Source organism: Phymastichus coffea, unplaced genomic scaffold, assembly GCF_024137745.1.
Source record: "Phymastichus coffea isolate CEN01 unplaced genomic scaffold, Cenicafe_Pcof_1.1 PCOF00094, whole genome shotgun sequence".
Classification (NCBI taxonomy): Eukaryota; Metazoa; Arthropoda; class Insecta; order Hymenoptera; family Eulophidae; genus Phymastichus; species Phymastichus coffea.
In genome coordinates, this window is record NW_026706905.1 from 153,273 (window position 1) to 169,421 (window position 16,149).

The window sequence follows — 16,149 nt, forward strand, 5'->3', positions numbered from 1 at the left end:
TTCCATTAATTATTTTTGTTGCAATATTATTTGTACAATAGAAAGATGAATTTTGTCTATCTAATCATTGTGCGGGTTTCGCATCATCTCATAAGCCTTCTGAGTTACCATATTCCTCATATCCGTCAAGGCACTTCTGATATTGTTGGCAAATCTCTTCGAATTCTGCGAACAACACAAAAAAATTCAAAAACTGTCGCGAAACACATTGAATTCTGTGTGAAACGGATGGAAAAATTACAGTCTCGGGCGACGTATGTTTGCTGGAAATGTGAAAAATAAGTAAATCTTCACCACCGAAAGCATAGCACACTCCGTAGCCGTCTTCGTCCACAGGTCCGAAACCTGCTCCGCCGATGATGAATCTTGGCTCTTTCTTCAAGTCGATCTTGAAATACTGCTGTAATGGGATCTGCGAGGTTGATAGATTCCACGGTTTACTGAATACTTCCTATAAAAAGACGATTAATTGTTCGATTTGCGTCAGAGAAACACGAAAAACTGTCATACTTTCAAGAACGGCGAGTCAACTTGTAGGTACTTGGATACGACGAAGAGAGCGAAGAGATGCCTGTCGACACCTTGGCCGCACATAGCGTCCTGCGAGTTAATTCTATGTCGGATCGCGGTAGCCGTCATCAATTCCAATTTTTCCGCTGTCTGAAAAGAAATCGAAGCGTCACTCTCGTCATCCGCCACGACAACCGTGAAACGATCTACCGTGGCATTGGGGTCGTCCATGGCCTTGACCCATGCAGCCATCTCCATAGTACACGGCCTTATAGTTTCAGTGCGACCGGCGCGGTACAACCTCGTAATGGACGCCTCGTACGTCATGGCCAATTTACCGGTGTCTCGGTAGTAAGCCAACTGCAAAGCCATTTGCACGTAGGCGTCTGGCGACACTTTCACCCTCTTCATCAAGCCTTTTCCATAATCGTAGTGCAGGTAAGCGTAGAGATCCACGCTGGCAATCATCTCTTCGGCTAACTGCGCGACAATCTCATTAGTATGGGCCTGGGCACCGCGGGAACACGAGTCGTGTTCGAATAAGGCACAATTACCAGCGCTGATCTGTCAATGACCTGAACGCATTGACGACTCAAGTCCCAACTCAGCCTCGTCGGCAACGGCACCGTGCGATCCGCAGTTCCCTTGGTGTGCCCGTTCGCTTTGTAGGGCCTGCAAACGAATCGACGACTCGATTGGTAGGGCGCAAACAATGCCTCGACACGGATATTTGGCACTATTTTACTTCTCTATGACGTCCATACTGAGGACGTACTCCGATATCGACGCAGTGACGGCGCCGTCGGCCCTGAAACCATAGCGTTACAGCTCGCGAAAGACAACTGATTTTGTTAGCGCGATTTACTCACCACGAGTGCTCCGCGTGAATGATAGCCTGCAAAGCATGAAACAAAAGTCAGTAGTCGGACAGATAACGCGAGCGCAGTGAGAGCGCGCCGTGTACTTTGCCGTTCGTCGAGACGCACAAATTGAAGGACTTGTCGAACCAACGATCGTAACCCTTGCCATGAAGGCCCGCGGCGCTGAATTTATTGAGCTTCTCCGGATCGTCCTGCAAGCGATCTCTGCTATATCTAAATTCATCCCAAGTGAATGTCATTCGAAACTTCTTACTTTATCGTATTCGTACGCAATGTCGTCCAAGATCAGAACGAAAGCTGCTGTCTCTATGATTCTCAGCGACTCTCTGTTCGCTCCTGAGCCAAAGAATTCCCGTCGAGCTCTCGCCCAGTCGGTTCGATTGCCGGCAGTTAGGGCCGCGAGTTTCTCTTCCCCCGCGCAAGACTCACTTCCGTCGTTCAAAATCCATTGGATCTGCCTGTCGTCAAGAAAGCATAAACCGGCAAGTCAGACGGAGCTTCGCTCAAATTGCGCGTACCTTTCCAAGTCGCACGGGCGCAGAAGCCGGCCGTCGTGGTAAATCGGAAACTCGTAGTATTTGCCTCTGTGGTAAGCGACCATGTGATGGAACTCGTCGCCGAAGTGAACGACCTCGTCGACCTCGATGCCAGGTACCCTCGTCGTATTGTAGAACAGCTGGTATTGCAGCGAGCACAGCGGTATGATGCCTTGGATAACGATCTGGAAAAAGCTAGTTCACGTGGAAACAGAGCACGAACGCCCTAAGCCATCCACTCACCGGTCGTAATTGTTGGCTTGCGATAAGCTCTCGGCAGTGCAAGTAAGCGTAAGTCAGATAAGCAGCGCGAGCAGACTGGATCTTGGACGGATCCATCATGATCAGGTCAATCGCGTAGACGTTGGAGTTAATCATCAGAGGCGAACGACAGCTGAGGTAAGCGTATTTCTTCCACCAGTCGGACACGTAGTTTGGTGACGTCCAAGATTTCAGGTGCAGGTAGCGTTGTAATAATTTCGTACTGGGTTGTCGTTGAAAGTCGCGTGACAACATCGACAGACGATTGTACTCTTTGTCGTCGAGTAGTGGACGCATACTTCTCAGGTACTGTTTGTGGATCGTTATGCTCAGCTCGGAAATGAATTTTTCGGGCAACCAGTTTATCAGTTTACCTTTTCGATTGTGACGTCGACACTTGGCAGTGGCAATCTGGGTAACAAACCTTGAAAGCTGTAAAGCTGCGGTTTTTGCCACATCAATAGTATTTTCAAAGCACTCGCCCAGATTCTCGTGATTAAAGATTTTTCGGCAATGGGATCCTCGTAGGCCCAACCTTTGTACAATAATAGTACGCGTATTGTCCATTGAATCGCTAATACTAATGTTATCCACATTAAGAAACTAACAACCAAGCAATTGGCCAAAGGAAAACTGTAACGGTGCAGATAACGTTAGTTTGTAGAAAGGAGCATTGCTTTGAATTGTCATGGTACTTACGGGAAAAAATGAAGGGACGACGTTACGATAACTGCATTAGAAGTCTTTTGATCGGTCAAGTGAATTGCTGTTGTCAGCATCGTGAACAAAACCAAGCTGTAAATTGGCACTGGGAATGCTGCATTTGTTATTAAATTCTGAAAGAAGCAATTTTAGATTTGGAAAAGTCAAAGCTTCGTAACAAGTAAAAATGAATGTTATGAAAAAATAATAAAAATGGTGTAATCAACGTAATTCTTCGCCTACCTTCAAGGAAATGAAACGTTTCCGCCATGATAAATACCGAAAAAGTTGAGATGTCTCGATCATCCTTTATCCTCTGTTGATCTAAATCAAACCTTTAAATTTATATATATGTCTATCGTATTCGTATATTTTCTTTTTCTTTGCGTTATAACGACTGATAAAACAACGAATTTCTGTATAAGACTACAACAAGGTTATAACTCCGATCTTTCTATGAACTTCTTTATAATGCTCATTACAGCTCGAAACAGGTCACCGTAAGTGGTTTTCGTGCCGACAAATAATGAGTGTAATTGAGTGGCTTTTTCGTAATCTAGATGAAGTTTCAGATTTTTTTATCGTTCGTATTTTTTGATAAATTTATATGAATAAATGAGTCTATTGGTGATATAATATTTTTTCTTAGATTCCATTTAAAGGCATAATAATTTATTTCTATTGATCACTATTGACAATAATTAACAATTGAGAATTTTATTTCTTTTGCTCATTTTGCAGGCAAATAAAATGAAATACCTAGGTGCGCGAGTAAAATCACTTAAAAGTAAGTCTTTTTACAGAAAAATTATTAATCTAATTTAGAAAGAGTCTGCAAATAAATGTGATAATTTTGTCTAAATACGATTCATATTGCAGCCTTAAAATTAAAATACTGCCAAATTTTGTTATTCCTCTATGTTGTTCGTGTCATTTAAATTGATCATAAAGATTGCGTTGGTAATGTCGTTCGGCGAATTTCAACTCAACGTTATAAACGCAACCGAGACTTGCGATGAAATTAATTGAACGTGTTCTTAAAAACATTGTTTCACAGGATTTCAGGGATTTTTGAATTACGCTTGTCATTTAATGATACGTTGAGAGACAATTTCTGCCGCTGACGCTTAATTTTCTTCATTGGCTTTTAAGCATGCACATGGTACTTAAGTTGTATTTAACAGTAAAATTGAAAATAAGTAAGATTTTACAATTTATAAATTAATAGCTTTTGTTCTTGATTTTAACTGTGCATGGTTTACTGAATTGAAATACACTGTGCACGAATGCACCCTGTATTAGAAGCACTTACATCGGTTGAATGGAAGCGTATTAAAACATTTACTAGTCCACAATGTACGTACTAAGAGCAATCGATGAACAAAGTCAATATCAACTACGCGGTATAAGCTTCGAGCGAAGCTTCACGCGGCGATAACAAAACGCAGCTCGACTTACCGATAAATTGTGTTAGCAAGTCCATGCAGCGACGTGCAATCAATAAAACGTCTCACTCGACTGCAGTCGCCAGGCGGACGGCACAGACTCCGCGTTTGAAATTCATGGAGGCTCTGCTCGGAACAGGTGTCGCGAGAACCGCAACTCGCTGCATGAATGCACGCGCGCTCGTCTGTATGGCAAACTTGCCGTTGAAAAAAGGCGGACTAAGCAGGACGCTCCGCGCAGCAGGTAGGGTAGTATGGAGGGGGTGTTGTGAATAATACAGACGCATGTCTGCGAAAATGAGAATGTTTTTTGCACGACTTCCCGTCCATCGATAAGGAAGGTTTTAAGCGGCGATTTCTTTTTATCACGTCGTGTTATTTAATGGATATCTGGCGAGTCATGTAATGATCAATATTGATTTATTAACCGGTATAAACATTAGCACCTTTCGCTATTTTTCAATTTCGTTTTCAGCTCAAATATTTCGTAGATCTGTGATATAAATATTATTAATGCGCCTATTTTCGTAACTGAAGCTCTTCTATTGCAAAAGCTTTTTCATATCAGCCAAAGCTTTGCTCACTTCCCCACCAAATCTCTTCGAATCCTAGAAGCATAAGTCAAATATGTCATTTGGCATCGATGATTCATCCAAAGAAATGGTCGAATCATCGCGGTACTAACAGTTTCGGTAGAAGCATGTTTACTGGAAATGTGAAAGAAAAGTACGTCCTCGTTACCAACGATATAGCTTACGCCATATCCATTCTCATCAACAGGACCGAATCCTCCTCCGCCAGTAATCACTTCAGGATACCTTTTACTATCCATTTTGAACAGTTGGTTTTGAGGAGTTTGCGAGGTTGATAATTGCCATGGCTGAGTAAATACTTCCTGCGACCAAACATATTTTCCAAGAAATAAAATAGAATGAATATGGAAGGTAAGTTGATAGTACCTTCAAGAAAGGTGAATCAACTTGCAAGTACTTTGACACGACGTAAAGGCTGAAGAGATGTCTATCGATTCCTTTGCCACACATAGCATCTTGATAGTTCTTTTTATGACGAGCTGCAGTGTCCATTAGAAGTTGCCGTCTTTCTTCGACCTAGAAAGTAAGTTTCTATAAGAAAGTGAGTGCTACGGACAGTTTGCATGCAAAAATCTACAGATTTATAAAACAGTTTGCCTTTCCAGATCAATAGACCGTTTTAACTTAAAAAATACCATTAATAACTCATACCGATGACTTTGCATCATTCATAGACTTGATCCACGCAGCCATCTCTTGAGTGCACGACCTCAGTGTCTCGGTACGACCTTCGCGATAGAGTCTTGTCATCGTAGACTCGTAGGTCAAGGCGAGTTTTCCGATATCTCGATAGAACGCTAATTGTAAAGCCATTTGAATGTAAGCATCCGGTGAGACTTTGACCTTCTTCATGAAACCCTTGCCGTAGTCATCGTGCGTGTATACGAATAAATCTACTCCGGCAATCAGTTCTTTGGCTAACTGAGATAGACATTTGATCAATTTTCGTGTAAAAATGATAGATGGGAATTCGTATTACCAAAGCCGATTTTTCGATAGCTTCCAGGCATTCCAAGTTAAAGTCCCAATTTAATCGGATTGGCGCTGGTGGTGGAAATTCCGGTAATCCCTTAGTGTGACCGTCTTCATTGTACCTTTAAAATGCATAAAATTTGCGGAACTGCAAAATAGTGAAATCGTTAACTTTATCTTACCCATTCAAAAGTTCCATGCCAAGAACGTATTCCCATCCGTGAGATGGAACTAAGCCATCCGCCCTAAAAAGTGTACGTATAGCAAATCCAAACAAAGCTACATCGTTTTAGCACTATAATACTCACCATGAATGTTCTACATGTATGCAAGCCTGAGAAAGAATATACGGTGATTAAATTATCTTTCTTACAATTGAGATTTACTTTTCAAACATACCCTGCCGTTGGTTCCGATGCCTACACAGAAGGTTTTGTCGCACCATCGATTGTAACCATTTCCACAAAAAGTTGTGCGAGAAAAATCAGTCAAGCTTGTCCCCTGATATAAAAGAGAAGTGACGAATTGTCACAGATACAGAATATGAAAAGTATATAGTACCTACATTCTGATCTTCGTATGAAAAGTCATCCAAAGCAACGAAAAAAGCAGCTGACTCGACAATTTGCAGCGAATATTGATTAATACCAGTGCTCAAAAACTGCTTCCTTATCTTCGCCCATTCGCTTCGATTTAAAGCCGTAACCGACGCCAATTTCTCCTCTCCCTCGTATGGCGAACTCTTGTCGTCCAAAACCGACTGGATCTGTCTATTTGCCGTTGGAGATTCATGAGTGATTTAAAGAAAAAGAGAACTTTCAAATACATACAATTCGATCTCTGACGGCTGTAGAATTCTATTTTTGTGGTAAATAGGAACTCTGAAGTATCTACCCTTGTGGTAGACGGCGACATGACCCGAATCGTCGTAATGAACAATTTCATCGATTTCCATTCCCGGTATTCTGGCACTATTGAAGTACCGTTTGTATTGATAAGAGCACAATGGGAGTACGCCTTGTATAACAATCTGATGGTAAGAATTTTTCAATCTTCGGTAGATCATAAAAAACCTATATTTTTTTCAATATTACATACCGGATCAAGTTGTTGGCTTTCAACAAGTTCCCTATAGCGCAATAACGCGTGAATCAGGTAAGCAGCACGAGCAGCCTGAAGCTTAGTTGGATGAACGTAAATATGATCGAGTCCGTACACGTTGGAGTTGACAAGAAGAGGCGAGCGATTGCTCAGGTAAACGTATTTTTCCCACCAATCAGTGACGTAATTTTCAGACCACCACGACTTGAAATATAAGTATCGTTGAAGTTTTGAACCTAGGTTTTGCTTGAAATCTCGAGACAATGTCACCAGTTGGTCGTACTTGTGACTTTCGAGGAGAGGTTTCATGCTCTTCAGATACTGTAACCGAATCTGATTAGCAAATAAGAACAATTATTTTTCATTAATGAATCAAAAACCAACCTGATCTATTGTAGCATCAAGTCTCGGTACTGGTAACCTTGGTAGTAAACTCTGAAAACTATACAACGCAGGTTTTTGCCGGAGAAGTAGTATCTTCAGTGAAAATGCCCATAATTTGGTGGCTAACGACGGCTTGGTTGGTTGCTTTTCGTACATCCAACCTTGATATTGAAGTAACAGTCGTATGGTGAATCGAATTGTTATCACTACGGTTAGCCACGATAGGAAACCTGCGATGAGACAGCTTTCCCAGGGAGACCTGCAATGCTAAGTATGTGATTCATTGGCGAGATGGAATTTTAATAAGGATTTTATTACTAACGTGTTAAAATTGAGAGAAATTAATCTGACGACATCGCCAGAATTAGAATCGTGCTGTTCGACAAAGTGAATTGCAGTCACTGTCATTATCATCAGTGGTAAGCTCTTGATTGGAACTGGGTACGTTGCATTTTTTATTTTGCACTAAAAATAATCAAAACAACTTTTGTATTCTTGAAAAATAAAAATTTTCAAATTATTTTGATAATTGAAATTAAAATCTCGTTTATCAGATTTATTTCTTGTCAGTTTTGAACAATGGATATAAAGCAATGTTGTAAATATGCCTACCTTCATTCGACTTATTGAACGTTTATCCCATATTGACGGTGAGTGAAATGTTAACGTTTCGGCCATTTTTCTAAAATTCCTATTGTAGAAAGTTTGAATTTTAGTTATTTGGCAGAATGTCGCGTTATAAAATACATTGTTGTCAATTGCATTTGAAAAGCAGAACATTTTTATTTAGCGCCAGACGTTCTTACAGAATACATTATTTGCCAATCCATGAAATTCAAATTCATTCATTGAATAACTAACCTGATTAACCTCGGTACTTTAAAAAATGATTTCTTAATTTAAAATAATGTTTTAGCCATCTAAATAGTGCAAAATTTTAAATCTATTTAAGAACTATTTTTAATTTCAAAGTGAACCGTATACTTACTTAAAATTACCACAAGTTATTTCTTTATAATTTTTTTAGATTGATTTTGAAATTTTCGAACAATTGCTCATTTACGGCAACACTCAAAACTCAACACTGAGTTGCTGTGTTTAAAAAGCTTACATTATAAAATAAACAAAAAAATATCCATGCATTTTGTGGAGTGTATTACACATCCGTCGATCGACAAACTTGTGAAGTGACTGTCAAATTAATGTTCACTGAAAACTATCATTGCATACGTTAAAGAGGGAGTAAATGCATACTAATTACCCGATTGGCAATGCGAATTTTGCAAATTTGTCCTTACTTTTATTTTATTTTCAAAAAAGTAAGTTTTTTTTTTCCTTTTACGCGCATATGATGTTTGTGTAGCATACAACATTTTTTCCGAAAGTGAAGAAAAATTTAATTTAATTTATCAGTTACAAATAATAAAAGAATATTACTGAAAATTTTTCAAAAATGTATATCTACGTAACCGTCAAACCCACTGATATGAATTCTTTTTACTATATATCGTAAAACATTAGCTATCAAAGTACCGATGCAAAAATAGCTTTTCAAAAATATTTAAAAAATTATAAACTTTCGATATGAAGCAACGGCTATATATCTGAAAAAGCGTAATTTTTATTGCCAAAATTATTTTTCAGTTGGATTTCTTCGACTTTTTTTTCGACAAGTATCAACATTAAAATTAATAAATCAGGCAATAAATCAAGAAGCAATAAGGAATGACAGCGATTTCTCCACTACGGCGCGACGCGTCTAATCGGATAATCTATTACCTGGAGTAAACAAAGCAAAGCAATTATGCTTTGGAAGTATAATTGCTACAAACGTTTTAGTGTTTCTTATAGTAGAGTAAATTTCGCTTTATGAAAATACTTATTCCTATCTCTTATGGTTAATCGATCATGGATTATGATAAAAACATCACAGAAATAAGTTGTACATACAAAAACATGTAGGAATTTATTGCTCAATCTTAAATTGTGTACAGCGTTTAAAATGGTTTCAGTAATGTCATATATTTATAGATTGTTTTCCAAAGGCATATTAATGTATCAATGTAATGATATACATCGATAACTATAAATAAATTTCGATGATATCTTATATGACATATAACAAAACAAAAAGAAAATAATCGATGATCAAATATGAATTGACATAAACTGCATCAAATGTTCTGATTCTTCATATTGTTGGTTTTTAACATTAGATTTTTCATATCTGTGAATGCTCCTTTGAGCAACTTAGCAAACCTTCTCGAATCCTAAAAGTTAGAATTAAAAATTATTCAATGAAATCTCGTCAACAAATATAATTTAGAAAAAGAGCATGAAATTCGAATAAATACGAACTGTGTCAGGAGAAGAGCGTTTGCTGGAAATGTGAAAGATAATCAAGTTTTCGCCACAAATATTGTAGCTCACTCCATATCCGTTTTGATCGACGGGGCCAAACCCTACTCCACCGGAAATGAAGTCTGGATTCTTTTTATAATCGACCTTGTTACATTGATGTTGCGGGGTTTGCGATGTTGACAGTTTCCACGGCTGATTAAAAACTTCCTACAGATAAAAGACATTTTACAGTAAAAATGTAGCGCTTGACAAACGAAAGAACGCTTAACGGTACTCCTTCAAGTCTGCCTACTCATTAGCATCACTGTATATACGTAGCTCCCTAAAGTTTCACTTAACGGAAATAAAAGAGACGAGACCTTTAAGAAAGGAGAGTCAACTTGTACGTATTTAGAAACGACGTAGAGTCCAAAGAGATGTCGGTCGACTCCCTTGCCACACATTGCGTCTTGGTAATTCCTTTTATGTCGAGTTGCAGTATCCAACATAAGTTGATATCTATCTTCGACCTGCAAAAGAGTTTTTGTATTGAAATACATTGATTATTGAAATAGTCGCTTCGACTCTCTTGAATAATGTTACTTGAGGAAACAGTAAAACTGAGAGATTAATAATTAAACAGTTAAATTTTAGATTGCGAAACTGTTCGCATGCCAAAACAAGACAATGAAGCGTGCGAAAATGTTGCTAAACGATATCTTTTTTCTACGTGTGCGTTCTACGTCGTTGCCGTCGTCGTTGTCATTTTATATTTTTCCACAAATTTTCGTGAATCCAAATAATTTGTGGCGTGCACGCCTTTCTGCACATGTATTATTGCCTTTGTGCCCTCTTGGGTAGTCAAGTGGTTAGAGCTACCATAAATACATAATTTCTGTAATAATTCAATAATTGTCGCGCTCGCCAATCCCCTAATTTACAGAAAATCAGGCACACCACTCGATCATTGTTCTTAGGATCCAAATGACTTCTTCCTTTCGGATATCTTAGATGGGATTCCCACAAGGTCTCGAAGAAAGTTTGGCGATTTTCAATAGGGTGAGAGCTCATTGCCTAATCAGGTAGATATAACAGCTAAAATTAAAACACATTATTATTGTCCATACCGCTGAATTAGGATCCTCCATGGCCTTAACCCAAGCGGTCATTTCTGGAGTACAAGACCTCAAGGTTTCAGTACGGCCCTCGCGATAAAGGCGTGTCATGGTGGCTTCGTACGTCAGCGTAACTCTACCAGCATCGCGAAAGTAGGCCAGCTGTAGGGCCATTTGTATGTAAGCGTCCGGTGAGACTTTGGCTTTTTTCATAAAACCCTTGCCGTAATCGTCGTGGATGTACGCGTACAAGTCCAATCCTGCGATCATTTCTTTTGCGACCTGCGTAAAAATCCGATTCAGATACGATTACCGATCGCAGAAATTGATACGCCGTTCGCGATGAAAAACTCACCATAGATGATTTCTCGATAGCTTCGATGCATCGCGGATTAAAATCCCATTGCAATCTGACCGGTAATGGCGGTGCGAATTCTGGAGTCCCTTTCGTATGACCATCTTCTCTGTAGCTGATATAGATAAAACGAATATCGATGAAATCAAAACGCCTGGCTAATTAATAAATAACGCAGAATAATTTACCCTTCATGCCATTCCATGCTGAGAACATATTCCCATCCGTGAGCTGAGATTGGTCCGTCAGCCCTAAACAACGCAAAAATATAATCACGCTCTGTATGAGCATTTGCGTGCATTGTTGACGAGCATACTCACCAAGAGTGCTCAGCCATCAGACCAGTCTGCGACAAAATTGAAAATAAAACGGAGTGTAATATTCGAAAAATATTATGAATGAATGAATTTCACGAATGACTTTTGCAAAATCACCTTGCCGTTCGTTCCGATAGCCATCATCAGAGATTTGTCGCACCAGCGATTGTGTCCATTACCACAGCATATGGCATCGATGAAAAAGCTCAATTTTTCCGGATCGTTCTGGGAATAATAAACACGCGTGATCGGAAATACACCTCGAAAGAAATACGGACTCACGTACTCTGTCGTCCTCGTACGGGTAGTCGTCCAAAGACACGAAAAGCGCAGCCGACTCGATAGCAGTTAACGAGCACTTATTGATTCCCCTGCCAAAGAACTCTTGGCGCATTTTTGCCCATTCAGTTCGGTTGGACGCAGCGGTGAGTGCCGCCAGTTTCTCTTCGCCATCGGCCGGTGAACTTTGGTCGTTCAGAATCGCCTGGATTTGTCTGAAAAAATTGGTCTTTAGCTCCGATCGAAGAAATGATCGATCGAAGCTTGCGATAACTTACATCTCGATTTCGCATGGTTTCAAAAGCCTGTTGTTGTGATAAAGCGGCAACAAAAAATACTTGCCCTTGTGATAGACCACCATATGCTCCGAGTACTCGTAGTGCACGATCTCATCGATCTCTAAATCTGGTATTCTCGCTGTATTGAAGTATCTCTCAGACTGAGCGGAGCACAATGGTATGATGCCTTGTCCAACGAGCTGCAACGGTATATGCGCATATATTTTCAACAATCAATCAAGCATTCTGGCTTATCGTTGACGTTTGACGAACCGGTTCGAGTTCTTGACTGTCGATGAGCTCTCGATAATACATAAAGCCATAAATCAGAAATGCAGCGCGAGCAGACTGAATTGTACTCGGATTTATAAAAATGAGATCGACCCCGTAGACATTGGAGTTGATCAGAAGTGGAGCACGATTCATGTGATAAGCGTATCTTTCCCACCAGTCGGACACGTAATTGCTCGACCACCAAGATTTCAGGTGCAAGTAGCGCTGCAATTTCGAAGCGACTCCTTTCTCGAAATCTCGTGCCATCTCCGCCAAATGTTGGTATTCCTCGTCGCTGACGAGTGGTCGCATGCTTTTCAAGTACTATCACGCAAACCATTACAATGACGAAAGCGTGTGGCATTGTAATAAAAGAACATAACCAACCCTTTCAACGGTGTCTTCGACTTTCGGTACAGGCAGTTTGGGCAGTAAACCTTGAAAGCTGTAAAGCTTGGGCTTCTTCCACGCCAGCAAAACTTTCAGCGCGAACGCCCACAACTTGGTGGTAAGCGATTGATTTTGGTTTTCGTACATGTAACCTTTGTACAAGTAGAGCAGTCGAATCGTCATTCGAATGGTAAACACCCCTGCCAGCCACAGTGACAGACCAGTTGCGAAACAGTTCGCCCAAGCAGATCTGCAATGGTAATAGGATCATTTGCGAGTCGCATATCTCGGAATACGAATCCAGCTGTACTTTCTATTCTCAGTCGAAAACAACATCTTCGTTATTTGTTTAATCAAACCGAACATTTTCTCAAAGTTCTGTTTGCGCCTACTGACTCCGCGAGACACGGCACGCTTTACGCGAATGCATAAAAACTAATTAATTAGCCAAATGCATTGTCAGCGCGTTTATTCTTATGCCACATACATTAAACATCGGGACCCAAGCGAATAGTGCGCACGTGACTTCGCGCAGCGAAACCCCATTATATCTTCGGCAAATTAGATTTGGCTTACGCGAGTAAACTGGGCATTTTGCCGACGACGTCGTAAGGACCGGCTGGATCCGCATAGTGTAACGCCGAGACTATGGTGATCGTGAGTGGTAAAGTCTTGATCGGAACTGGGAACGTTGCATTCTCTATTGTATTCTGCAAAAAAGAAATAACGAGTTCGGTTTCGGATTAAAATCGCTTTTTCTCGCGGTTTCGACGCTGCTTGCACTTACCTTGTATCGAAGCAGACGTTTTCGCCAGGACAAATGCAAATGCAAATTGTATGGGTCTGCCATTTCGGTTGAATATCAAAGCTATCGCTTTCTTTGGATTTCAAATACAGGACTGTGTCTCGTAAGTCATTCGCTATGAAATTACCGTTCTCATCTTGAAATTCCTGGCGCTGCGTCAAAAGTAATGAGGCATTTGCTTAATTGAAAAGTGACCAAAGGGCAAATTGTTATTTGCAATTATAAGCAACGCGAAGAAACGCGATTAGAAATGTTTATTCTGCGTTTAGCATAACGTCTACTGGAATTAGAAGAGGCGAAAAAAAATTCCATTCAGTTCTCTTACGCTTTTTATACCAGAGGAAAACAGGTGGAACGTGATAATTGTACAAACGTTATAATTACGCGATGATGCTATTTTCTTTTTTAAATTCGCCAAGTTAATATGTAAAAACCCATCCAAGAGCACATTAAAATTTTCTAGATAAGGCCTTGTGTAATTTGCGTTTTCTCGAGCTCATCTCATTTCCCATTCCATACAAATTGTCTCGAACCAATATTACAGTCGCCATTTACAGGTCATAAAGCTCGGTAAGCGATGCTGATCGCAACGCCGGTAGAAATCGAAACCGGTTTGATAACTATCCGAAAACGAAAGTTGGCCAACAAAATGGAATGGAGTTCCATCGTCTCCTTTTCCTTTTGTTGAGTTTCTGAATAATTTGATGCGAAATATCTAAAAGTTTCATCTTTTGACCGCCCGTTTTCACTTTGTTGCTTATAGAAGAAATTTCCGTACTATTTTTGAATCTATTGTTATTATAGAAACAATAATACTAAATAATGATAACGGGACTCGATATGCGTCTGCTCGAACTTTCACGTGCAATAATTGTTTTAGGGCAAGCTATGAGGAAATCGAATGAAAGCGAAGACTAGCTTCGTAACTACGCGAAGGAATAAGGCATATGAATGTTCCGTTCTTCGATATTTATGAATTTTTTTTTCTCTTTTTTATCCCGGTGAAAAAATTATAAATGAACGAGAGGCTGTGTGAAATAACGGTGTGACCCTATATAAGTTATTTATATTTCTTATATGTACATTATACCGTTATACCCCGCCGTCAGCTCGATGATTAGTTTGATTAAACAATATAAAATTAAACATGTTCATCAAATGAAATTTCAGTGTTTTTCTTAGTGTAATTAAGTGAATTTTTCAAAAACCACGTCTGATTCACTTTTCATCCCACTCATTAAATAGAATATGATCATTAATTCAAGTAGATGAATATTTCAAATAGATGAATATGCTTATAAGTTTGGAATTTTCGTTAAGCAAGCATGTAAGAGTAAAAATTGACGGCGCGGCTGTCCAAAATACGATGAGGATGTACATGACAGAATAGAAGCGATCATTGCTATTTGATTATCCTCTTAATTTATGAACCTCATACTGTGAAAAGATGCATGTTATATAAATTGATTCAATTATCAAGTATTTAAATGTCAAACATATTTTTATTTTATTGATTTTTTAAATTATTTTTTTAATTTGTAAGTTCTCCTTTCAGAATACTTGGTGAATGTGAAAAATGATATAAAACTTTTTGCAATAACAATTAACTTTTAGAAAAATCAAGAATTCACATGCCTGACAATTATTAAATTATTAAATAGCTTCTCAATACTATCTAAGTAATTACGGAATGTGAAGGAAATTGTGTAAAGAGTGCTGACGTTGACCAGTCAATGCCAAACGAACGTTACACGCAAAAAATTAGAAACTTAAACTGTAAATGAAAGGCAAATGAAGTCACTTGAATGAAAATTCGGTAGATTCCGAGGTTTCCTAAATGAAAAATACGAAAAATTCAACTTACCCGAAGTCACAGCATCACGTATTTCACTTTCTACAATTTACGATACTTTCGCGTCTTTACAGTGTACGCAATCAGTAGCACCGAGTTTAGCAACACTTAGCACCGGGCTTGCAGCAACTTTCAAGCCGAAGTTTATTTATTTATGTTTTTCAAACACTTTGAATTTATGCTTCCCGCATTACTCCTCGTGCGTTAATGCATGTGCATCGATTGGAGAAGACGTTATATATGGATACTGAAATATGGACTTTTCAACCGAGACGCTCGTTTTTTTCGAAGTGGGGATATTTACGTGAACGTAACAGAACTCTAAAAAACACGTCGGTATGCGATTATTTTCGACCTGTCCATTCATTGATAAAGAAGACGGCACATACGAATTTAACAATAAATTGAGAAAATACTTGAAACGTTGTTTTTGATCAATTTTCATACTTATTCGCTCGATCTCCTTGAAATATTTAAGTAGAACGATAACTTTTCTTATGTACAAGATTTATTTGTTACCTAGCGAAGTACGAAATTACTGACTCTGTAAAGTTAATGTTTATTTGATATACTAACTACAACGGAAATTGCAAGAAACAACAAATAAAAAAATCGATTTCGTCGATCATATTCTACTTTCCGTTTACGCCAAGCAGAATTGTTAGAAATCAATCATTTCTATTTTTATATCAACGGAATACATGAAATCATCTGAATTTCAAATGAAAATTAAAATATTTTATAATAAACTACAATCTAT

General features: G+C 39.0%; 3 protein-coding genes across 5 annotated transcripts; all 3 read right to left on the bottom strand.

Annotated features, from left to right (window-relative positions):
• Positions 1-23: 23 nt before the first annotated feature.
• LOC131669547 (carnitine O-palmitoyltransferase 1, liver isoform-like) lies at positions 24-4,513 on the bottom strand. Of its 3 annotated transcripts, none has more exons than XM_058944493.1 (15): positions 4,349-4,513; positions 3,134-3,214; positions 2,888-3,024; positions 2,563-2,821; positions 2,171-2,497; positions 1,910-2,112; positions 1,645-1,849; positions 1,475-1,582; positions 1,380-1,405; positions 1,256-1,318; positions 1,065-1,182; positions 721-990; positions 511-660; positions 242-451; positions 24-165 (listed from the first exon to the last, which is right to left on the bottom strand). In XM_058944493.1, exons 2-15 carry the CDS (start codon positions 3,194-3,196, stop codon positions 61-63), a joined length of 2,244 nt encoding a protein of 747 aa, XP_058800476.1. In that variant the 5' UTR covers positions 3,197-3,214; positions 4,349-4,513; the 3' UTR covers positions 24-60. The 3 variants fall into 3 exon arrangements, with proteins under 3 accessions (XP_058800476.1, XP_058800475.1, XP_058800477.1); XM_058944492.1 differs by having other exon boundaries at positions 3,134-3,225; XM_058944494.1 differs by lacking the exons at positions 3,134-3,214; positions 4,349-4,513 and having other exon boundaries at positions 2,563-2,723; positions 2,888-2,990.
• Positions 4,514-4,812: 299 nt separating this feature from the next.
• LOC131669509 (carnitine O-palmitoyltransferase 1, muscle isoform-like) lies at positions 4,813-8,063 on the bottom strand. Its single transcript, XM_058944426.1, has 14 exons — positions 7,998-8,063; positions 7,708-7,850; positions 7,386-7,644; positions 6,999-7,322; positions 6,731-6,930; positions 6,466-6,670; positions 6,300-6,401; positions 6,209-6,234; positions 6,083-6,145; positions 5,908-6,022; positions 5,580-5,849; positions 5,295-5,444; positions 5,021-5,230; positions 4,813-4,943 (listed from the first exon to the last, which is right to left on the bottom strand). Exons 1-14 carry the CDS (start codon positions 8,061-8,063, stop codon positions 4,878-4,880), a joined length of 2,199 nt encoding a protein of 732 aa, XP_058800409.1. The 3' UTR covers positions 4,813-4,877.
• Positions 8,064-9,334: 1,271 nt separating this feature from the next.
• On the bottom strand, positions 9,335-15,597 carry LOC131669548 (carnitine O-palmitoyltransferase 1, liver isoform-like). The gene is made up of 15 exons (XM_058944495.1): positions 15,402-15,597; positions 13,520-13,689; positions 13,309-13,442; positions 12,730-12,982; positions 12,343-12,666; positions 12,070-12,269; positions 11,799-12,006; positions 11,630-11,737; positions 11,516-11,541; positions 11,384-11,446; positions 11,196-11,310; positions 10,853-11,122; positions 10,106-10,255; positions 9,744-9,953; positions 9,335-9,655 (listed from the first exon to the last, which is right to left on the bottom strand). Exons 2-15 carry the CDS (start codon positions 13,580-13,582, stop codon positions 9,560-9,562), a joined length of 2,220 nt encoding a protein of 739 aa, XP_058800478.1. The 5' UTR covers positions 13,583-13,689; positions 15,402-15,597; the 3' UTR covers positions 9,335-9,559.
• Between the last annotated feature and the right edge of the window lie 552 nt (positions 15,598-16,149).

Excerpts from the sequence above, each read along its gene's own strand:
- LOC131669509 (XM_058944426.1), bottom strand. The coding sequence starts at position 8,063 with ATGGCCGAAACGTTAACATTTCACTCACCGTCAATATGGGATAAACGT. Across the intron at positions 7,645-7,707 it reads ATTTCTCTCAATTTTAACAC|GTCTCCCTGGGAAAGCTGTC; the intron begins GTTAGTAATAAA and ends TTAGCATTGCAG. Across the intron at positions 5,231-5,294 it reads TTGATTCACCTTTCTTGAAG|GAAGTATTTACTCAGCCATG; the intron begins GTACTATCAACT and ends GTTTGGTCGCAG.
- LOC131669548 (XM_058944495.1), bottom strand. The coding sequence starts at position 13,582 with ATGGCAGACCCATACAATTTGCATTTGCATTTGTCCTGGCGAAAACGT. Across the intron at positions 11,542-11,629 it reads CTATCGGAACGAACGGCAAG|ACTGGTCTGATGGCTGAGCA; the intron begins GTGATTTTGCAA and ends ATTTTGTCGCAG. Across the intron at positions 11,447-11,515 it reads CTGATGGCTGAGCACTCTTG|GGCTGACGGACCAATCTCAG; the intron begins GTGAGTATGCTC and ends TGCGTTGTTTAG.
- LOC131669547 (XM_058944493.1), bottom strand. The coding sequence starts at position 3,196 with ATGATCGAGACATCTCAACTTTTTCGGTATTTATCATGGCGGAAACGT. Across the intron at positions 2,822-2,887 it reads TCGTCCCTTCATTTTTTCCC|TTTTCCTTTGGCCAATTGCT; the intron begins GTAAGTACCATG and ends GCACCGTTACAG. Across the intron at positions 661-720 it reads TGGACGACCCCAATGCCACG|ACAGCGGAAAAATTGGAATT; the intron begins GTAGATCGTTTC and ends ATTTCTTTTCAG.